Here is a 14,208-nt window from a genome sequence, read left to right as displayed (position 1 = left end):
GGTTAGGTTAGGTCAGGTTACATTAGGGGTGGGCAACGAGGGCCATAGTCCAGCACAGTTTGCTGATGTCCTTGCTTTAATAGATCTACTAAATCTAGCAATTAACTAGTGAGGTGAGTTAGGTGTGCTTAAGCAGGAATAGCTGGAATTGCCCACACTGGGGTTTGATAGTGGTTAGGTATATAGTAATGGTAAGTGTTTAGCAATTTGAAGTGGGCTCTGAGTGGGTTTGTGCATATGTTTTAGTGGGACCCAGTTAGGCTTCCCAAATGGGCCCCATCGTTACAGCCCACCGTAGTCTCACATGGGTCCCATCTAGGCCCTATGTGTAATGTACAAGCCAGATGGGGCCCATATTTAACCCCTCCTGATCCCATCAGCCCTGTTGGGCAACCATACGTAGGGCCAACATGGACCCTGAGGACAAAACTTTCTAGTTTCCAGGCTCCACATGGGCATGCTATCTGTGAAAAATATTGGGTTCGTGCCAAAGTTTGAAAAGATTTCAGAGCACAATTTGACTTTTTTTTTGCTGATTTTAAAATACCTACTACTACTAAATTTTTGTTCTTGCAATAATTGATGATTATTTTAGTTACTCCAATAAACAATATTATTGTTATGTGTCCTCAGTAGAAAATCAACAAAACATCATGTGCTTAGGGGTACTTTTTTGTGCATTTATACAATATAAACGTTGCCTACCAGCCAACAACCAACAAGCTGTCCATGTCCGTCCACCTGCGCATTTGTTAATTCTTGCCAAGTCATTGAACGTAACTGTGAAATATCATGCCAGCAAGACATTTCAAAGTTGTGTAAAAAATTAATCTTGTTGCTCTAGATGCCTAACAGAGTCTTAAATACGCGTCTGGTCAACCCGAATCATCACTCTCGCAAAGGCGCTCAGGTGGACGGACATGGACAGCTTGTGGAGGCAACTGGTAGGCAACGTTTATATTGTATTTTCACCCAGTTTGACACAAGAGCTTGAAAGAGTTAGACGTAATGCATAATTATTTTCATACTAGTGTTAAATATCCAAATTCTGTCAGAAGATCTTATTGTAGGGCTTTGAAAGATGATCTCTGTCTATTGGTAGGACTTTTTTTGTGGGGGAAATTATACTATGGTCTTATGTCTGTACCGCTGTTGACTAAAGAGTATAACATATGTTACATATAGTGAACATAAGTGACGGCTTATAGGCCTATTTACCACCCTGTTATGTTACCTCAGATGCCGCTGTTACTTTTAGACTGAGCTCACAGAACCCACATATTATAGCATAGTTTTTACACTGTGACAAAAAACACTGTGATTATTCCCAAGTCTTATCAGACAGTGCTTCTGCTTAGCCCCAACTCGCTTTCTCAGACTTCCTCAGACTTCTTCTAGAGTTTTACCAGTAAGACGCAAGCTGGTGCTTTCACTTCTGATGTGTGTTGAGCTCCAGTTTGGTTCAGCTGGGGTAAGAGTGGATGATGTTGAGAAATAGATGGTAGTATTAGCTTTTAGTCTAGCGCAGATCCCTGTTTACCTCCAGAGCTTTCACTTTTTTTTATTTACTCTAATACTGCATATTCTCTGGTAACTGTGTGTACTATGAGTGGAGTAAGGGGGGGGGGTTCTCCTAGGTGTCTCCTACTATCACTGCAAACTTTGCACATTGACGCTGCTGTAGTTTAAAGTCTATCAGCCCTCTGGGCCCCCTTCACTGGCCCAATGTCTCTGTATATACATGTAGTACTTTTTGGGCCGAAATTGAAAGTTGATTTAAAGAGGATAAGCAATAGGATTGTTAAAATTATTAGTATTAAATTATTGACTTTTTCACGTGCCGAGCTTCGGCTCCCCTTCCGTGGACACTGGCACAGGACAAGCCCTGGTCATGAGGTCTGGTTCCTGTAGGAACTTGTATGCCCATAAGCCTGAGTCCTGAGGTGGTGAGCTGCTCTCCAGCATCAACCCTACCATATTCTCCCACAGTCACGGCTTCACCAGCTTTGACTAAGGGGTTATTTTGGAAGTGTTTACGCAACAGTTTTGGGGGTTGGAAATTGCCCTGCCCTAGGCTCTGTTTTGGCCTAGAGCAGGAACAACAGTGTTTGAGGTCGATGGATTGTGGGTTGTGTACTGAACTCTCATTAATCTACTAAGTCAAGGAAATACATCTTAGGGCTCCTTTAGTAGCAACAAATGTCTTTTCTGTTGTTTCAGGTTCGGGGGAAAGCCCTGCTCCTCATCATAGTTCTCGCACTAGGAGGATCCTTCCCGATGGGATGCAACATCACGCTGATTAGCTCGCCGTCTCCAGTTAGTATGTTCTTTAACTGTTTTAGAAGAGAGGAACTGGCTCTGAGGCTGAGCTGAATGTAATTAGCTCATGTTGAGATGTTTTACAGTCTGCTGTAATCATCAATACTCATCAGAAAACCCATGCTCTGTCCGCAGTACATCAAGCGCTTTATAAACACCAGTTGGACTCAGCGCTATGGAGAAGCTCCAGGAGAGAACACGGTCACATTCATCTGGTCCGCTGTGACATCTGTCTTTGCTTTTGGCGCACTGCTTGGGTCAGTCAGTGTCCGCTGGGTCACCAACCAACTGGGCAGGTGAGATTTAAGGGTTTCACTACAGTTAACATAGCAATCCTCATAAACCACTACAACTTCCATGGAAACCCAACGGGTGGTACAGAGCTTGTGAAATTACCCTATCATTGTAATATTTACCCTAATACCATGTATTCTCTGGTAAACTGCGTGTACTATGAGTGGAGTAAGAGGGGGGGCTCTGCTATTATTGATTCTGCTATTATTGCTGTCTCATCCCCCACAGAAAGAGAGCCATGATCTGCAACAACGCTGTCAACATCGTGGCTTTTGGTATCATGGCTGCCTGTAGAGTGGCAAACTCGTTCGAGATGATCCTGATCGCTCGCTTCTTGTTTGGCTTCACCTCAGGTAACTCACTCTCTCAAGGTGACTGTAATATCTGTCAATGTCAAGTGTATCCAAACCACTGACTGGTACTGGTCCAACAACTCCTTGTGAACTACAGCATTAGACTCTGCTGCAGCCATTCAGGATAAGCTGTAATAAGACTTTCTGAACGTTGATCTTCATGATGGAGTTGTCCTGGAGCTCATGGCTTTTTGTGTGTTTAATTTCTTTTAATGAAGGGTTAGGTTTTAACATCCATATCCTCTACCTCGGAGACTGCTCACCCAAGAAAATTAGAGGGACGGTCACACTTTCAATTGCTGTTTTAATGTCTAGTGGCAAGCTGATGGGCCAGGTCCTGGGGCTAAGGTGAGGCCAACTTTTATATGGAAAATGTGCAATACAAGGGCGTCTAAACCTTCTGATGGGTTTATATATATATATATATACTGCTCAAAAAAATGGGAACACTCAAATAACACATCCTAGATCTGAATGAATGAAATATTCTCATTGGATACTTTGTTCTGTACAAAGTCGAATGTGCTGACAACAAAATCACACAAAAATCATCAATGGAAATCAAATTTCTTAACCAGTGGAGGCCTGGATTTGGAGTCACACACAAAATTAAAGTGGAAAAACACACTACAGGCTGATCCAACTTTGATGTAATGTCCTTAAAACAAGTCAAAATGAGGCTCAGTATTGTGTGTGGACTCCACGTGCCTGTATGACCTCCCTACAACGCCATGCTCCTGATGAGGATCTCCTCCCAGACCTGGACTAAAGCATCCGCCAACTCCTGGACAGTCTGTGGTGCAACGTGACGTTGGTGGATGGAGCGAGACATGATGTCCCAGATGTGATCAATCGGATACAGGTCTGGGGAATAGGCATGCCAGTCCATAGCTTTAATGCCTTCATCTTGCAGGAACTGCTGACACACTCCAGCCACATGAGGTCTAGCATTGTCCTGCATTAGGAGGAACCCAGGGCCAACCGCACCAGCATATGGTCTCACAAGGGGTCTGAGGATCTCATCTCGGTACCTAATGGCTACCTCTGGCGAGCACATGGAGGGCTGTGCGGCCCTTCAAAGAAATGCCACCCCACACCATTACTGACCCACTGCCAAACCGGTCATGCTGAAGGATGTTGCAGGCAGCAGATCGCTCTCCACAGCGTCTCCAGACTCTGTCACGTCTGTCACATGTGCTCAGTGTGAACCTGCTTTCATCTGTGAGGAGCACAGGGCGCCAGTGGCAAATTTGCCAATCCTGGTGTTCTCTGGCAAATGCCAAGCGTCCTGCATGGTGTTGGGCTGTGAGCACAACCCCCTTCTCTGGACGTTGGGCCCTCATAGCATCCTCATGGAGTCGGTTTCTAACCGTTTGTGCAGACACATGCACATTTGTGGCCTGCTGGAGGTCATTTTGCAGGGCTCTGGCAGTGCTCCTCCTGTTCCTCCTTGCACAAAGGCGGAGGTAAGCGGTCCTGCTGCTGGGTTGTTGCCCTCCTTCGGCCTCCTCCACGTCTCCTGGTGTACTGACAGACACAGCAAACCTTCTTGCCACAGCTTGCATTGATGTGCCATCCTGGATGAGCTGCGCTACCTGAGCCACTTGTGTGGGTTGTAGAGTCCATCTCATGCTACCACGAGTGTGAAAGCACCACCAACATTCAAAATTGATCAAAACATCAGCCAGAAAGCATAGGTACTGAGAAGTGGTCTGTGGTCCCCACCTGTAGAACCACTCCTTTATTGAGTGTGTCCTGCTAATTGCCAATAATTTCCACCTGTTGTCTATTCCATTTGCACAACAGCATGTGAAATTGATTGTAAATCAGTGTTGGACAGTTGGTGGACAGTTTGATTTCACAGAAGTTTGATTTACTTGGAGTTATATTTTGTTGTTTAAGTGTTCCCTTTATTTTTGTGAGCAGTATGTGTGTATATATATATATATATATATATATATATATATATATATATATAATTTTGTGTTATTATACAGTACATGCAATTATAACAAATACTTTACATATTTGAATACACTAAACAAGACACCAAAAGACGCCCTCAGAAGTCATATTCACCATTATAGAATAAATAAAGAATGAATAATGTTTATAGTTATACAAACTTGTTAGTATAATAAAAACCCATGTACGGTAATCATCCCCAGTAGTGATTACTGTTTTTACTGTAAAGCTGAAACCTGGGGGGGGAGATGGGTTAAGAACAGCACTGGACACTCCTAAATTAACACTGTGTCTCTCAGCTCCTCTTTGTGCTGTACTGTTACTCATACGTCTGTCTGCTCTCACAGCGAGCTCTTGGGCCGCGAGGAATGGTGGAATATCCTGCTCGGCATCCCAGTGTTTTTCTCCATAATTCAGATGGTAACACTGCCGTTCTTCCCTGAGGCACCAAGATACTTACTGATAGAGAAGGAAAACACTGAGCAGTGTAAAAAAGGTGTGTATTTACTAAAAAAAGACTGTTTGGTTCAAATGCAGGTAAATGTGAATGTCAAATCAGCGAAATTTGTGTTTGTACATGAATTTTAGATAAATAGGATTAGATAAAACGATATGGACAAAAGTATTGGGACACCTTCTCATTCATTGTTTCTTCTGAAATCAAGGGTATTAAAAAACTAAAAGGTTATCCTGCTTTTGTTGGAGTAACAGTCTCCACTGTCCAGGGAAGAAGGCTTTCTACTTGATTCTGGTGGAGCAGAGGAGCAGCTCAGTGCTGGGGGCATTTATACCCCTCTAGCCCACACCTGGCATTAGGCATGGTACCAAGAGGCTCATGTTTATCTGCCACAGAGAGTCCTATTCTATTGCTGATACTTCTTCTCAATAGGGACCGGACAAGCTGTGTGTGTGTGCATTTGCACATCTGTGTCAGTAAGGGGTGCAACTTAAAGTAGCTGAATGCATTCATGAGAAGGGGTGTCCACAAACATTTGGACATATAGTGTATTTTATACATATGTTATTTCTATATATTCTACAGCCTATTCAGTGAACCTTGCTGTGTTCTCTGCTTATGTGCAGCACTGCAGTGTCTGTGGGGACCAGGCGACTATAAGCTGGAGATCGAGGAGATGCAGGTAGAGAAGGCCGCTCTGAAAGGAGAGCGCAGTAAGACTCTGCTGGAGCTCCTGAGGGATCGGAGCGCACGCTGGCAACTTCTCACTGTGTTATTCATCTACTTAGCGATCCAGTTCTGCGGCATCGCCGCAGTAAGTCCCAGAGCTTTTTACGTAGCTGTAATACTGCTTAAGGTTTTCCTGCTTCCGTCAGTTGCAGTAGGTCTTGGTTGCAGACCCAAGTTTCTTGGTTTGATCCTTCTGTTGTTCTCGTGTTGACCTTGTGTTGTTCTATGAGGCCTTCTAATCCCTTCTGCTCTGTTTGCACAGTTTAGCATCTTTGCGTTCAGCATCTTCGAGGAGGCAGGAATTCCTGTGGATAAGATCCGTTACGTCACTCTGGGGATTGGGGCGTCTGAAGTTCTCACCAACATCACATGCGTGAGTTCACTTGCGTGAGGCCTACCTTCATAGGGGCTTCATAACACATGCTTAAAGACTGAATATAACATTGGATAGAAGCAATTCTTGAGTACACATGAGTTCCCATAATGAGATCTATTCGTCATTAATGACACTGTTATGAAGCATTATTACTAAGTAATGAAACTTATGAGGCAAAGGCCTGAATAATTAATTGACATGATGCAAAACTGGCAGTTGATCTTTTCATTGTGTTCAAATTTCGATGTACACACAGGGTCTGCTGATTGACCGTGTGGGCAGGAGAGTGCTGCTTTGGGGAGGTTTTGGGTTCATGACGATCATTATGGTACTGATCACCCTCACTCTGGAGCTGAAGGTGACTGTCTTTCATCCAACCTCATTGATATGCTTTAATCAGGCATACTAGACATGGATCAATTAGCCCATTAGTTACGCTTCCAAACACATAGTATTAAAAGTGATTCAGAGGCAGCTGTTTTAATGTACTAATTATATATATATAATAGTTACCCATTAATTGATCATTAAGATTCATTTGCTAAATAACAGTTTAAGAGATCTAAGCATTTAAACATATTCTTATTCCTTTAAGATACCAAGAGTCACACCCCTGGGGTTTTACTTCAATATTATAATACATACATACAGAAATATAAAATGAATACAATTAGATTAACAGTTGGGATGCATTGGGATGCATTGGGGAGTTGGGGATGAGGTTGAGTAACACTCACTAACACTTGCTAAATGCAATCAAATCCTCACAGCAATGCTCCTTCAAAATCTAGTAGAAAGTCTTCTTCTCTGGACAGTAGAGACAGTTACTCCAACAAAAGCAGAATCAACCTTCTTTAATCTTTTTATATTCTTAATTTCGGAAGAAACAATGATTGAGCAGGTGTCCCAATACTTTTGCCCATATAGTATTAAAGGTAGTAAAGGAACATTTACATTTATAGTTTTTTTGAATTAAGTAATGAATTAAGTAATAAGTTACTCTGAAACAAATGGAAACATAAATGTAATATGAAAAACAGGTGGGACCATTCCTTTAACCTGTGTCCAGAAAACCACCCCTGTCCACATGTTTAGTATGTCTACTTTAGTTTTTGTAATATCAAGGTTGTTACTCATAAATATGAGTAATATATAAAGTGTTACTCATAAATCCTCTCCCACATTACCAGGACTACGCTTTCTGGATTCCTTACAGCACTGTCGGACTCATATTCCTCTTTGTGATATTTTATGGAGGAGGTCCAGGTAAACTTAACACACACACATTTACACAGACTGCTTATGAAATAATAAACATTCCTGCACTGGATTCATTTAATTCCTTAATCGATTTATTTATTTATTTGATTGACAGCTGGGGTGATACCGTCGCTCAGCCATGAGCTATTTATCCAGTCGTATCGATCGGCTGCGTTTGTGTTCATGGGGATTCTGATGTGGGTCAGCTTCTTTGTGCTGGGCTTCATTTTCCCTTTCCTTCTAGTAAGTCCTCTGTCACCTCACCACCCTTGGGATATTCAAATCCCAGGGTCATCTGGGTCTTTTATGTGCCTCAAAGCAGAGGTTCTCAAACGGGTCCCCTTTAGATGGTCCACGTTCTTGCTCAATCACTGACGCAGTGCCGATTACGTCTTTGGGCCCTGGAGGACCAGTCTGAGACCTTTTTCTGCTTGTTGTGACATAAGTGTTCCAGTAGACCTAAGACCAGGTGTCCATGTCCCTGTCCACAGACATCGCTATTTAATTATTTACACTGTCGTTGTTACACAGTTAAACCTGCTCTCAGTAAAAGAACTGGACTGAAGACAGGAGCTCGTTATCAAATCCAAAGTCCAGAATCCATAATTCTCTTTGATTGAGGAGTTTAGTCATTCAGTGGCTTTTGGGTGTATTTGTCTGCCTCAGAGGAGGGTAGAAATTCATTCAGAATACTCGGCTACATGCACATAACATGGTAGTACAATATTGGTGGATTTGGATAATTCATTATTTTATTCTTTCAATTCTAGTTAACTTTCGAGGTTTATCAGATTTTATTTTAGACAAAAGCTTCCCGAAAAGAGAAGAATGGAGTCTAACAAAGTTCAGATCCTATGCTGATACTGGATTTACTAAAAAAAATCCAGTGCAGTTTCTAAAATTTGTACTTGATAAGTTGGGGATGATGACACGGGGTGGTGGTCATCCAACATCCTGACCTCACTAACGCTGCTCTTGTTGCTTAATGCAATCAAATCCTCACAGCAATGCTCCTCCAGGATCTAGTAGAAAGTCTTCCTTCCTGGACAGTAGAGACAGTTACTTCAACAAAAGCAGGATAAACTCTTTTTTAATGCCCTTCATTTCAGAAGATGTGTCCCAATACTTTTGTCCATATAGTGTATATACAGTCTGTGCTCGGGCAGAAGATGTCAGCTAAACACAAGCTGAAATTATGCTCTTCTTGTGTTCCTCAGGCTGCTCTGAAGTCCTTCAGCTTCATATTCTTCTCATGCGTGTGCTTGGCCATATCACTCTACCTTTACTTCCTCCTGCCAGAGACGAAGGGTAAAACTCCACTAGAAATCTCTGAAGATTTTAAGAACATCCGACTGTGTGCCCCATCAACTGTTGACGTGTGCTTGGAGACGAGGTTGTAAGAAACAATCGACGAGCTGGTGATGTGCTGACAAATATTAGAGTTAGTGAGACTGGAAGGAGGACCACGTCTGAAGCTCTTCCAGTCTTAACGTCTTATAAGTGTCCCTCTCTAGAATGTGAGCGGAAAAATGGGACTAGCTAGCAGTTGACCTTCGTCATCGTCATCAAATTTGATGTTGATTATAGATGGACTCTAAAAAGCCTCTCGGCCAATCGCACAGGGCCGCCGATTTACATTTAAAAGGCCATTACTTAGACAGTTGCGCAGAGAGTTTTCTTCTCAGAATCTGCTGTGAATGATTTGGTAACTGTTTGGTTTAGCATCTTATCTTATGGAGTCCCACAGGGTTCTATTGTAGGGCCTATTCTCATAGAGGAGAAGAGTTGTTTTAGACAGGCAGGTGATAAGTTGTAGGAATCACATGAAAAAATGAACCGATCACAACCCCACCCCTGCTGTGGACCGCACCAGAGTCCACTTGAAGTGAACCTTAAGACCACCTATTTGCACTGGACCACTCCTAGGCTCGGAAATAGCTTCCACGGTTGACCTAATGTACCAAACTCGCTGAGCAAGCGGACCAGGGTCTGTTGTGAAAATGCCCTAAGACTGATGTACTGAATATGAATGACTTCCTTGTGTTGTGCCATGTTCAGAGTTTGGACTGAGAATGCATGTGTGGCTCCACTGAAAGGCTGTGATGATTATTCTGCTTTAATTATTTTCCTAATGTTTTGGTGCAGCAGGCCTCAGGCTCTTCCTGAAGGCTCTGCCGTGCCCATTCTGCTGGCAGAATGGAAATTGACTCTGATTTTTGTAATTAATATAATAAAATAAACAATTTACCTCAAATCTTTGTCATCTGATTAATTTTAGCACAGTCGTCTTTGTGTGTGAATGTTCTGACTCTTCATTGAGCTGGTAGGGAGCAATGAGGAATGAAGGGGGGCAGGGTGGGACCCCCTGTGTACAACTGCCATGATATAGCACATCATTTAAACACAATGACGTAGTTTTATGTGGTCTTCTTGACTTGATTGGTCATATATGATTACTAAATTGTTGTAGCCTTAGGAAGACTACTGTGGGGGCCTGCCTTAGACTGGCCGATTCAGAGTTATGACCATAGCTATAGCAAGGCAAGTCACCTCTTTAGCCAGTTCTGGGACCTCCTTGAGTCCCTAGGCTTCCCAAGATTTTTTTGAGGGGGGCTGGGGCTATACTACTCTTAGGCCAGGCCCTGTGTCACCAGGGTGAAGGCTGGAGACCCAGGGAATGGGGAGTCCACAGTGCTGCAATGTGCCCTGGAGAAGGCTGGGGAATCCACTGTCTGCTCCAGTGCTGGCTCCCAGGTCGGGGAGGCTAAACTCCGCCTTTCACCTGAGCATCATCTCCAGCTCAGAGGTGCTGTTTATGATTGGACTGATTAGGACTGCTCTTAGGCACCTCAGTTTTGGGTGCTCTTGGTGAAGATGTCCAGATCCTACAAATCTGATGTTAGTTGCTTTGTTTGGGTTTGACTCTCTGACCTGGGTTACGGACTTGCCTGGCTTGACCTCTGCCTTAGACACAGTTAACTGTGACTAAGACCTAGGCCTTCAGTTCAGGCCGCAAATGTTAAGCATTGAATATTTCAAGTGTAACAGACAATTTCAAGTCTTTGTGAGGGAGCTGCTGCTGTTTTCCGTTTCTGATGACTGCCTGAATCCAGGTTAAACAGTCCTTGAGTGACTGTAACACTGTATGTGCATGGTTTAAAAACAAGTATCCTATTGAATACCATTTTAATATCAATTTAAAATAGTTTTTCCATCAAAATTATAACTTATTATTCTATCAACCAATAATATCAAGTTTCCTCCGACCCCCTTATTATTGTGGGGAAACCTTCAGCTAGCTAGCTCAGAGATCCTCCCAGAGACCCAGACATCAATCATGGTACAGAGGGAAAATGTTACTGTATTACCATTATTAACCACTTTTCAACCAAATGGAGATTGCATCTTACCTCATCATATTCCAACCCCCCATTAATTTCCTCCCTTCTCATGTTTCATGCCAATGGGACCCCCAGTTAATTCCTCTTCCGAAGGGCTTCCCCCTTATCGACAGCTGCCAGGCACCACTTCTGCTTAGCCTGGCCTCATTTGCAGTTTAAATACACGCACTGTGCTGTTGGACTGGACTGATGAGGGCTGACGCTATCTCTCTGGTAACGGCTGTTTTATCTGAGCCTCGGCTGTCCGTCCTTTTCTCACAAGAGGTAGAAAAAACTACAGGATTAATCAAGAGTGCCATTACTGAGAGTTACGACCATTTCCTTAAGGTGCAAGTCAACAAATACAGAAACTGGCCATAATTCAAGTCAGTGTTTCAGTTTAATGGTACCAGATATCACATCCTGCAAACATTACAGGGATATTTTGGTTGGATATGCTTTGTATAATGATGTCTGACAGACTGTCCACGCCCTGTATGGCTGTGATTGGCCAACACAACAAAGACTGACCTGGTTTAAGAAGGAGTGGTAAGTCCACTGCTGGGGATTAGTGAGTCCAGATGGTGTTTTCTCACCTGGAATGTATGGCTAGTGTTTTAAGATGTGTAAGAAAAGTAATTAGACTTATGTTGCGAGCAGCAATCACCGGGGACCAAGCACCATTTCTGTCAAACGTGGGTGGCTACATTCCTCCACAGCTCACCTGAAGGCTGCTAAAATAGAAAGGGGATCTTTCTAAAATTATTCTTTGGGTCATATAGTCCGAATAAAGACTGCATACTATGTTTTTTGCAGGAAAATATATATTTTAATATAAGGGTTGCATGACAATACACACTACATTCACACTGTATATTCTGTGCTATCTGAATAAATCTAGCTATTGCATCTATCTATGATATCTAAATGAGATTTATTTTGATCAGACTGCAGTGTTTCACATTCTGTTCTGTAAACAGGAGAAAAAACTCCCTGCTGGACCCGAAACCAGTCTCACAGACTGTGTATTTAAATTAATTAACATAAATAAATGATTGTGTTAATTATTCTTATATGGTGGACTTTTTTTCAATCAGCTTATTGAGTGGAAAAATCCCAGCACATATTGTGCCATGACATTTGTGCATCGTTACACCTTTAATACGTTAATACAAAGAGTATTGTTAATATTGTTAATACTGTTATTATTATTAGGCATTATTTCAACATGAAGACAGTTATTAATGAGCATATATCATACTTATATTTCATTTTCTGTCCTAAAATCATTCAATAGTAATATCTGTGTCCTTTTATGTGGCAATTTCATTTTTACTTGTCTATTTTCCAATTTCTCTTTTTTTCTTGGAATTAAACAGGCTGTTTTAATTGCCTTGTATTCACCTAAAACCCTCCTAATAACTTAACAGCATAAACATGTGAGCTATAATGTAGTAGGTCGAGGAGGCAGGCATTAATAAATAATTTATTACAATTATTTTTGGCATCACAAAATGATGATGTGAAAAAACAAGGTATTTTGGCTGCTTCATTTCTATATATAGACTGTGTGTTTATGTATTTTCTTTGGAAGTGAAAAATCTTTCCATCCAAAAAAAAAAAAAAAAAAAAAAGCTCAGAAAATTAAATTCTCTATGCTATGGGTTCGTTAATACTGATGTATCTAACAGTTCCTGTAAGCAGTTTCTGGAGTGCAGTGCTGCTGGCTGTCCAGAAGGTGGAGATGTTCACCTTCAGACTGAACATGCTTACGGGCCTGCTGGTAATCTGGGCAGTGACTGCTTATCTAAGTAGATCAGAGCTGAGTGGACTGAAAAGAGGAGCCGTATTAACCCCAAATACAAGAACCTGTAAGAAGTGTTTCAGCTTTTTTCATTCTTTAACTTTGGTTTTTCAACTTTCCAACAAGACATGAAGACACTATGAGCCAGTTGCAGGTTATGTTTGGTATCTGCAGAACTTCAAGTCTGGCTTTTATCCATAAAAGAACAAAAATACCTGTATAATCAACATAGATCTGATCTGATCTGAACGTACACTGATGAACTGATTTTAGCATAATTTTTTCTATGTTCATGTTTCATGTTTCATGTACATCACTGTCTTTTTATGTACTTAAACATCTGGACATTTGCATTTAAACAATATTAAGTGATGTGGGTAATATAGCCAAATCAGTAAAGTTGAAGAAGTGTCTTTTTATTTCAAAATGTAAATAATGTAATTAATAAAAATGCAATTTTCTTAGGAGGAAAACATGAACACACCCAATGCACACCCTAATAGCTGGTATAAGTTTTCCCACTCCTCCATGCAGAAATCTTTCAGCTGTGTGGCGTTTCGATGTTTTAGTTTTTAGACAGATGGTCTCACATTTCCCTCAAGCGCCCTCTGATATAATAAAGAATTCCCAGTCTTCCCAGACCCATCTGCATCTACAATCTTCATTCTGAAGGCCTCAGAAAGCTCTTTGGATCTCATCATGGTATTAACAGTCTCTTCAACAATCAAGAGCAAACCAAATTAGACCCTCTAGTGATGTTCTAATCATCAGTAATACTTTTAATACCCCCCCCCCCCCCCATTAATATGAAACACGACCTGGTCTTTGGTCAATAGGAGAAATGATTCTCCTTCAGTTTCTCCTTGGAGAATATGTGCTAAAATGTAGGCCATGCTTTTTATATACACACCGTTCAGCTGTATGGGCCAAGTCTGTTGAATTGAATCCACAGCACATAACAGAAAATACCCTGGAAGGCTCAGATGTTCACCTGAACTAATGGAAGAAACTGAGAGACTCTAAGCAGATTACTTTTACTCGATCTCTCTTCTGACACAGTTTAAGGACAATAACGTTTATCTGTTTCTTCTAATTAAGATTACAACATGGTTTAAAGCAACTGTATGAACATTTAGAGATGCTAATTAGATGCTGAAAGTTACCTGTTAGCTTTATTAATACTTTATTTAGGGCCCTATTTTAGCGATCCGTCAACCGCGCACCGTGCAACTTGATTTAGGGTGTGTCAGTGTGTCTTTGCTATCATAATG

The 14,208-nt window shown here is 41.7% G+C and overlaps 1 protein-coding gene across 1 annotated transcript; it reads left to right on the top strand.

The window, feature by feature from the left end:
* Positions 1-2,199: 2,199 nt before the first annotated feature.
* LOC140543193 (solute carrier family 2, facilitated glucose transporter member 9-like) lies at positions 2,200-9,153 on the top strand. The gene is made up of 11 exons (XM_072666224.1): positions 2,200-2,316; positions 2,455-2,615; positions 2,842-2,966; positions 3,185-3,314; positions 5,279-5,427; positions 6,015-6,202; positions 6,380-6,490; positions 6,750-6,851; positions 7,684-7,759; positions 7,869-7,996; positions 8,971-9,153. The coding sequence occupies exons 1-11, from the start codon at positions 2,200-2,202 to the stop codon at positions 9,151-9,153; spliced, it is 1,470 nt and encodes a 489-aa protein (XP_072522325.1).
* Positions 9,154-14,208: the final 5,055 nt, after the last annotated feature.

Source organism: Salminus brasiliensis, chromosome 21 (genome assembly GCF_030463535.1).
Source record: "Salminus brasiliensis chromosome 21, fSalBra1.hap2, whole genome shotgun sequence".
Classification (NCBI taxonomy): domain Eukaryota; kingdom Metazoa; phylum Chordata; class Actinopteri; order Characiformes; family Bryconidae; genus Salminus; species Salminus brasiliensis.
The sequence above is the reverse complement of the archived record's forward strand: the minus strand, read 5'-3'. Positions and strand labels throughout refer to the sequence as shown.